Genomic DNA, 9,524 nt, shown 5'->3' with positions numbered 1-9,524 from the left:
AACACAACACAGCGCTATAGAAAAGATGACATGTCATGTTTGAAGAGAGAGTCCATTTAGAGTGAACAGATGTCTTGGCAATTCTGTTGCGACCCATTCTTGCTCTCTCTCTGTGGCTCTCTCTCTCTCTCTCTCTCTCTCTCTCTCTCTTTGTTTCTCCAAGCCTCCATTATCGGCTGTTGGGAGTCAGGTAATCAGTGCTGATTAATTCTCTTTATTGTTGGTCGTTTGTCTGCAGACTCTGTGCTGTCTTTTCCTTTCAGCCTCACTATGAAACAGCCAGTGATAAATGACCATCTCTCCCCCTCCACCATCACCACAGCAACCTCTGCTCTGCCTAAGTGTTTCTGATTAGTGACCCATGACTTAAAGGTAGAGGTGGCTTTTTGTTTTATTCCTTAATGCCCCTTTCAGCCCTGCCCGTGAGGGCGTGTTTGGTGATTTTATACATCAATATTTTATTTATCAATATTTTATATGTACATTTATATATACTGTACATAATCGTTTTTCCAGGATATGGAAGGTTATATATTTTTAAATGTCTAGTATGATACATTTTAGCATGATGGCTTGTGGGTTTAATGCTCAACACAGTGATGGTGATTGGTAGTGGCAGAGATTAGTGAGTTTTTTTGAGTCGGGTGATGTGAATGACAATACTGAAAGTGTTTATCGGTCGCTTCTAGACGCTGATGAATCTGCACCTACACGGATCGAACGTAACCCCAATCAGACCACCGGCTTCAGCGAAACATTTCTGTCACAAACTTCACCCCTCATTCATCGAGAACTTAATCTCTCTGTTAAGCAACGATTAGATACTGAAAAAATGCTGTTGCGCGTAGACAAAGAGCAGGAGCGAGACTTGTGGCATGTGGTCAAGTACAACATCTAAATACTTGACCTCTGAATGGGGCAGAAATTTGAACATGGTTTCTAGGAGGGTTTATTTCCCAAAAGGTCACATTTTCCCTCCATATTGGGACATGTGCATGGTTAAAAAAATGACAGAATATAGAGTAATTTTTTTTAGAACTTTTGAAATGAAATCCTAAATTGGATGACTTTATAGTGTATATATGATCAAATATTAAATTATTTCATAGTTTGTATTATTTGTGATCAATATGTACTGTTACATATTATTTTGTGACAGTCATCAATTATTTTTACATTTACCTTGTGTCCATTGTTTTTAGTCCTAAGTGCAATAAATGTTTATTTAAAGGGACAGATCAACCAAAAAGACAAATTTAGTGAATTACTCACCCTTAGATTGTTCCAAACCTGTATACATTAATTTTTTTCTGGTAAACAAAGGGAGATATTGTGAAGAATGTTAGTTACCAAACAGATCTCATCCACATTGAATCCCATATTTATTTTCCCTACTATGGAAGTAAATGTGGGATGAGATCTGTTTGGTTGCTGAAATTCTTCCAAATATCTTCGTTTAGCAGAACAAACAAATTCATACAGGTTTGTAACAATGTGAGGGAGAGTAAATTATTACACATATTTTCAATTTTAGGTGAACTATCCCTTTAATCTTGTGTTTTAGGATGTGTAGAATGCTTTTGAATCCACAAAGATAATTTCCATTACCTACTCCTAAACAGCCAAAGGTTTCAAGAAATAAAGCATTTATTAATACATATACAATAAAATATTCCTTTTTAAAAACACATTCTTATCCTCACACATTTACAGACTTCAAACGTTTTTGCATTACTAATAAAAAAAATACACAACATGATTTTAAGAAACATTTAAAGTACTAATGCATTGCCATCTTACTAATAGTCTTCTAAAACTTATTAAACTAAAGCATATCCCAACAGAAAAATGCTGACACTGTGTTAAAAATGCTTCTTTATCAGGCATGTATAAAACCTTATCTATATTACAGTATCAGTGAAGAAACACAGATTAATAATGATGCTGTAAACCATCCCATTTCACACCTGAACCATTGGTTAAGTAATTTCTTTAGTCATCTATGAATACTTAATGTGACGACCACAGAAATGTAAAAAAGGCACTGAAAAAATACTAAGCTGACTAACATAATATAAAACAGTAGCAAAACCAAGAGTCTTACATGAGCATGCATCCAAATACAACTTTGGAAGCTGTCAGCAGCATTTGGGGCTCTTTGTCAGAGTGTACACAGTTTTTAACTGGGTGCATGTCAAGAGTGAACATGCTGCTGGTTTCTGGGTGATGTAGACAGGCTGCTAAAGAGTTCTGCCTCAGAGATTATAGTTTGAAATTCATGGGCGGAGTCTTCTTCAACGGGTGTGGAAGGTCCTACACTATTGCCCAAACCTGACGATGTTGTACTGTAAAGATACATAAAACCATAAGAGGCCAGTAATAGTTTACCATATTTAGGTGCGCAAGTATTGAATGTAATCTACAGCAACATGATTTGTTCAAAATAAAACAATGAAATACATCTTTTATTATGTTTGTATATAAATACTATAATACTTTTAAAGTAACACACACACCTATCACAGTCAGAGTCCCAGAACGTTTTGCAGTCTTCTTCATGACCCTGCTCCTCTATGGGAAAACGTACGTCGCAGGGACATCGGTGTATGGCCTGCGCGACTGTGTAATGCGTCTGCCCCTGTGAGCATGCATCCATTTTTGCAATGCTCAGCTGTGACTGCAAAAACAGGTGCAGCCGACTGTCTGATAACAGTAATGCTGTCTCTAGAACTCTATAAACACAATAAACTAGAATTAAGGCTTTTTAAAAGACAATTTTAAGATGACTGTGACTCTCAGTTGTCAATATTAATTTCCTATAGCTATAGTTCAACAAAGAAAAATGTCAACTATCTAAGTGAAAAAGAAACTGCTTTTGAGCTGTAACTTTGGTAACACTTCACAATAAGATGTATTTGAGGAAGTAATGAGGAATATAGTTTTGCAACATATTCTTGATAATCCAATTCTTCATGGTGTATAACTCATGTTAACAGCTACAACATTTGACTTTAAAAACTATGATGAATGAAGAAGAATAAATGCTGTAGAAGTATAATTGTTCATTGTTAGTGTATTTTAGCCAATGCTCAAGCAACTTTTATTGTATTGTAAATTTCACTATCCCTAATGGTTTGCAGGGCATGTCTCAAAACAGCCACTAGATGGCAAAACTACTGCATTTCCCTCATGTCAAGTCTGAGATCAGCAGGACAGCCAGAATGAACTCCCAAATGAACTAATCTATTATTAAATGATTCATCATCTTTTATATTAAACCGCTGAAAAACATGGAGATGTCAAATGTGTGATTAAAAAAAATTCTATTTTTAATTGTGATAATCAGAAATAGATCAAGTGTGACGGTCCGACTGAAGTAACTCACTTCTGGAGAAACTCCTGAAGCCCCAGCATCCGTTGATTGACCTGGAACTCACTAGTGAAATTGAAGAATGGGTTCCCGGGAGGAAGTTTAGGCAACTCTCTACAAACCCAAATTTAAAAGGGATCAAAATGACAATAATGCAAAGAAATTGATAGCAAAAAAAGCAAATACCATGTTGGCCCAGAATGTGATATTTCAGAATATACTTACATGAGCAGAGCATTATCCTGCAGTCTCTGACGCAGCCACACAAATTCACTGTATCTCCTCCTTACACAAGATGTCTTCTTCTGGAAACACATGCTATTCGTCTACATACAAGAAATATGTAATGAACAATCACACTTTCATCAATGTGCTATTAAAGCCATTGTTGCATACATGATTCAATGCAAACTGCAGAAATTGGTATATAAATGAAACCGGTATATAAATGAAAACATTGCACACAGACAATTGATTAACATGTGATGAAGGGAAAAATATATACATGCAGGTAGCCACACATATCCATTACCAAAAAACGATCTTATCTGATCATTAAAATTCTTTACTAACAGAGGTGCTTGTAAACATGTTGGGTTTGCACTCACATGAAGACAGATCTCATAGTCGATGTACGTGTGCCAAAAGTCCTCCTTGTGGGCCTGAGGATCACGCACCCAAAGGCTTATAAACTCCTGCAACAATTATGTCAGTTGCCATGTTAATGATCAGTGAAGTACATTTAACTGCGAGTGACTCGGTGGATTATTATGTGTTATGTCAAGGAAATGATTTCCTTTAAAATAAAAAGTATATCATTTTACTTTATCTGATTATTGGGGCAAACAAGAGTTTTTTTAATGCAAGCTAAAGTTTGCTGTAATGTTTCTAGTATATAAAGTAACACAGATGACAGTGAGCTCATGGGGAATTTCTGTATTGCAGCATTCAGATATGACAAAAAAACATTCCAACAGAAAAATCTACTAGTTTCCTCTTTAGAAACTCCAGTCAAAAGTCCTCAAGCAATGAATACAAAGCAAAATTAAAGATATCGTGAATTTTCATTTTCACACATTATGTTGTTTAAAACAATCGGTATATTATTCTTCTCGTTTTCCTTGGGATGTCAGTCAATAAAACAGATTTGGACACAAGAGAAACAAAAACATATTTTTTAGCAGCTCTTCCATTTGGCATACATTTGGAAGTCACGGCTTCCTTTGTGAAATCAGTTTATTGTTATAAAGGTAAAGTCACACAACTGAAATGGATATCACACTGACCTTCACAAAGCTTGAGCTGTCCATGTGAGAGACTTGACTGGAAAAGAGAGACCATTTGTCAATGTCGGATCATATTAGTTAAGCTAAGCGGGTTAAAGGAGTTAAAAGGAAGGATTGTAGGATTTCTAATAAGAAACTCTAAAAACAACAACGGTTAACAGTGCAAAAACTACAAGCAAATAACAAAAGATTATGACAACTCAAAGATAATGAAAGAGCTCAAAGACATTGAAACTATTTATTTCCAATGCTTAACAGCCCGTTCAATCACTTATGGACATACTAATGCTTTATTTAATTGTCAAATCAAAAGAAAATCGCCACATTCAAGAAGACATATCAGAGAGGAATATTTCTCCATCTAAAAAAAGTCATCCATAAAGAATAAGAATCATTGTCTTTAGTCCATTCAAGCAACATCCTCAATGACTTCATTGATACTCAATTAATCCACTTGGAAAACAACCTAATTACTCTGACTAAGAATGCAAAGCTATTGACGAGCAGAAACATTTAAGTGACCCTATACACAATGAACTGGACCTCCGTGATTTATTGCTTGAAGGCTGCCATCCGAATTTTGTTGCATTTCAACTCTCACGTTACTCAAAAAAATCGACACATAGACTACCCACAAATATACAATAAATAATCACAAAATCTTTATCTGCAATCAATGTTACAAACAAAATGTTACGCGCTTTTCTGGTAACGATGAAATGTTACGCGAAACAGGTGCGACCGCCGTTGACACAGCTGAATTGCATTCATATTAACAACACATACGTTTTGTTATAACGTCATTTTAGCTCATTCACCCTATACGTTAATTTACTCTTCTCACCTTTTCGTTTTGTCTTGGTGTAATGTATAACTGCACCCCTGTACAACTCTGAGCCTGTGATTGAAAAGTTTGCACTGTCATGAATAGCCTATCTGAAGTTCACGTGTCAGAAGGGAAATGGGATTTTTTTCTTTTCGCCGAAAGAAAGCTCTGCGCATGCGCGGCTCTTAAACCTGAACATTCCTTACCTGCATGGTGCGTTTCCTGACATTATACTTATAGGAAAGGCTTCATTGCCCTAGTATTTATGCATATATATTTTAAACTTAATTGTAAACCTGATTTTAATTCGCAACGATTTTCGTGTATCATCCAAACTGTAACTCAGTCAATGAACTCAAATAAATGATTTAACTACAGTGATTAGTTTAAATATGGTTTTCATACCTTTATGTTTATTTCGTACGTGTTATGAATACATATACCTGTTATTTTTATGGATTTACAAATAGTAGCCTAATCGATCTGTCAAACTAACATTGTTATATAGACATTTTACCATAATACAATTATAGTTATTTTTTCTAAGTCTGCAGCCCTGTCCTACCAGCACAATTATGATGCAATATTTTTTTTGGCGATAGAGATACATGTTTATTTTTAAAAATAAATATACATCATTATCTTCAGGATTGACCAAATTATAGCCAACACACTTGCTCCTCTATGGATAGGCTAATATATTTATACATCACATGTGTATTCCTCTAAAAGCTGAGGACTTAATCATTTTCAACAAATGATTTCTCCTATATACATAATTGGGCATAAAGTATAGCTACTTTTTCGTATTAAAGACCAATACTGCAAACTACATGTGTTGGCAATATTGCCAGTGATCTGAAATCATAGGGCCTGTTTGTTGTTCGCTGTTTACTCCATTTAAAGGTAACAGGTTTAACTTCCTGGCAGAGTTTTAATTTCTCATGATGTGGCATGAAGGCTATCACAAGGGTGTGGCAAGAAAGGCATTCAACAGCTGTCTTAATAGTATCAGTCATTTTAACTCCCTCATGTTCTGCAAAGTTCAGATGTGCCAATGAACATTAAGATTTTCAAAAACAGCATTTGCTATTTTCGGAAACTCGCTATTAAATGCAAATCAACTTAAGCATTAATACAGAAATAAACCAAAGCATTTTGAACTGAGATTAAGATTTACAATTATATACATTATGAACACAGGTGTTTGTTTTTAAACATGCAAAAATTACCTTTTGTATGAAGGTGATCCCTATACACAAAATGCAACATCAACCAAAACATGCACTATATACGAAGAACCTTGGGAACTTTAATACAAGTACATTTCATCTTCCAAAAAGACATGGGATTTATCACTCTGTATATTGTAGATAGATTTACAGTGTTTAGGTATACTAATATACAGTATATGTAAGCCTGGATAGCAAAACCAGTCTTAAGTAGCACAGGAACATTTTTATTAAAAGCCAAAAACACATTGTATGGGTCAAAATTATCTATTTTCTTTTATGCCAAAAATCATTAGGATATTATCGTGTTCCATTAAGATATTTTGTAAATTTTCTACCCTTATAAAAACTTTATTATTGTGAGTGGATGGCCTGCTACAGTGCCACTAACAACTTCAAAGGCGATTTTCTCAATATTTCGTTTTTTTGCACCCTCAGATTCAAGAGCTTTAAATGGATCTCATATTGTCCTTTCCTAACAAATATATCAATAGTTAGCTTATTTATTCGGCTTCCAGATTATATAAAAATCTAAAGAATTACCCATGCTTTTTTGAGGAGGTCAATTTCCACTTTGCAACATTTTACTGTTCTTGCTGCAGGACTACATACATACAGGTTATATCTAACTCTTACCTTCTGTTGTGTAGATCATTCACTTGGTCCTCTTTATGTCGATGTGCTTTGTTAGTTGGATGGCTTTGAAAGGTACTTTTCAGCCGTTTAAGCTTGTTTGTGTCTATGTACAAAAACCTACTTTTTAAATAGTTGTTGCAGTATTTTACTCAAAAGGCACTTAAACTTTCTATTTGTTTTTTGGGTAATTTTTTTGTGCCAATTTATTTTTCTTACAGTTTTTCTTGGAAATCCTAGCAAGATGGGAGAAAACGAATTTGCATCAACATATACCGATAAAGAAAGGGATAGTTGACCAGCCCGTCAGGAGTGTGTGAGTCAAGATTTACATAAAATAGTTATGAAAATTGGATTGGGAGTTTTTAAGACTAAGCAGATAGGTTGGATTTCGCTGAAAAAGTGTAGTCACTTCAACATTTACTTACACAATTTATATTTGATGGGGCATTTTAAGAGTTGGTTTTAGGAGTCATGTGTCATTCTTTGATCTTCAGACCTCTAAAATATTGTTTTATTGATAATTTACACCAGTGGTGGGGAGGTGGACTTTAATTTATCAATAGCATACCATGTGTCCCAAAAAGGATTACCTAATCCAGACATCAATGTGACCATAAGTAGGTACAGATATGGCTTGTACACAGAGTAAGTAAGCAGTTAAAGACTGTTTATATGGAACGAGTCTGACTTGTTATATAACAGTGTTTATCCTTTTATGTTAGTGTGTGAGCAGCCATACATACTGTATAAACACGTATACATCAGCGTTTATTACGACTGTAAACATTATGTTCACAGTTATATATTGTCACCCAGAGGATTTGCTTATTTCAGAATGATATTCCAGAAAAAGTCATATAGAGCACAAAAACAAACTAACATAAAATGAAACAAAGTCCATCGCAACACTGCCAATCTTTGTCATGAAACCTATAACCAGCTAAGCAAATAGTAATAAATGTCTTTTGTTATCATAATCTGTTGTGAATAGGGGGATTGTTGATGTCAAAAACCTCCAATTCGTTTAAATTCTTTTGTTGTTTCAAAATGTAATCAATGAATCTTTATATTGAACCAAGAACAAAGTACATAACAGATACAGTACATAACATAAGCAAGTAATGTGTGTGGGAGGTTTGTGCATCTAATTTGTCTGATTTGCAATTAATTGTGAAAGAATTGTGAGTGGATGCGGCAAAATCCTGAACAAAAAAGGCCGGATACACACCTACACTCGCTGCCCGCTCTTTGGGAATCAAGTTCTTTTGACTCTTTGGGAATCAAAGCTTAAAATTGTTCAAGTTCTTGTCACATCATAACAGCTGTTAAGCCAACAGAGAACATTAAAACGATTTTTTTATAGGGTCAGAGCTTTAGGGGTGCTGAGCACCCAATGTGCCCCACTGCCACCACCCACCCTCTTTTCACACAAAAAATGTGTCTATTGAAAAATAACTTAATCATTTCAACATTGATTCAACTAACTCCAAAATCCAGATTCTTGTAAAAGACTTTCTTACTCCGAGTTTTAGGGGTGCTGAGCTTCTTTTTAGGGGTGCTGAAGCTACGCCCATGTTAGTCACCCTTGTCTGCCACATGGTTTTGCAAAAATCTAATGAAAAACAGTGCATTTGGACAACCTGTGTTTTGGAAGAACAGTGACAATGTGTAGCCAACTCTTATCTATTTTATTCCCATATAGCACTTCTATTTCATGAAATAAGACACTACTGTCCACATCTGATAAGTGTACAGTACATAAACTCTGACCCTGAAAGAAAACCTTATGATCGCCAGCACTGTAACGTGACATAATAGGTCACATTGTTGTTGTGCGAGTAGTTTAAGTTTGACTCAACAAAAGCAAAAGTGTCCTCTTTCAATCACAATCTAGTCAAACCTCTCTTATTGAGCAAAACTATCCAAAACATTTTTTGTTTCAGATCATTGCATCTTTGAGCAATTTTCAGAAATTGCTACAAACCCATTCTATACATAGATGTTAGTTTTCCCTAACCATTTCCCAAGACTTCACAAATTAAATGCTGCTCTTCCATTCAACACATAGACAGTTTTGTTTCAGTCAAAAAGTAGCAATGAAAACGATACAAAAATCATGCAAACAAACAAATTTTCATATTAAATATTAAAGGATGTTCGAAAACAACCAGCCA

General features: G+C 35.0%; 1 protein-coding gene across 3 annotated transcripts; it reads right to left on the bottom strand.

Moving 5' to 3' along the window:
- Positions 1-1,458: 1,458 nt before the first annotated feature.
- snx10a (sorting nexin 10a) lies at positions 1,459-5,690 on the bottom strand. Of its 3 annotated transcripts, none has more exons than XM_079484014.1 (7): positions 5,501-5,690; positions 4,657-4,693; positions 3,979-4,065; positions 3,596-3,696; positions 3,386-3,484; positions 2,517-2,732; positions 1,459-2,345 (listed from the first exon to the last, which is right to left on the bottom strand). In XM_079484014.1, exons 2-7 carry the CDS (start codon positions 4,678-4,680, stop codon positions 2,195-2,197), a joined length of 678 nt encoding a protein of 225 aa, XP_079340140.1. In that variant the 5' UTR covers positions 4,681-4,693; positions 5,501-5,690; the 3' UTR covers positions 1,459-2,194. The 3 variants fall into 3 exon arrangements, with proteins under 3 accessions (XP_079340140.1, XP_079340141.1, XP_079340142.1); XM_079484015.1 differs by lacking the exon at positions 5,501-5,690 and adding an exon at positions 5,354-5,419 and having other exon boundaries at positions 1,533-2,345; XM_079484016.1 differs by lacking the exon at positions 5,501-5,690 and adding an exon at positions 5,186-5,310 and having other exon boundaries at positions 1,533-2,345.
- Positions 5,691-9,524: the final 3,834 nt, after the last annotated feature.

Source organism: Barbatula barbatula (assembly GCF_947034865.1).
Source record: "Barbatula barbatula genome assembly, chromosome: 21".
NCBI classification, from domain to species: Eukaryota; Metazoa; Chordata; class Actinopteri; order Cypriniformes; family Nemacheilidae; genus Barbatula; species Barbatula barbatula.
Note: the sequence above shows the minus strand (reverse complement) of the source record. Positions and strands in the feature narration are given on the sequence as shown.

What these genes read in the sequence shown, in the direction of transcription:
- snx10a (XM_079484014.1), bottom strand. Translation starts at nt 4,680, where the DNA reads ATGGACAGCTCAAGCTTTGTGAAG. An exon ending in CAGGATAATGCTCTGCTCAT is followed by an intron (nt 3,485 to 3,595) that starts GTAAGTATATTC and finishes TTGGGTTTGTAG; the next exon opens with AGAGTTGCCTAAACTTCCTC. An exon ending in CTTCAGGAGTTTCTCCAGAA is followed by an intron (nt 2,733 to 3,385) that starts GTGAGTTACTTC and finishes TTGTGTTTATAG; the next exon opens with AGTTCTAGAGACAGCATTAC.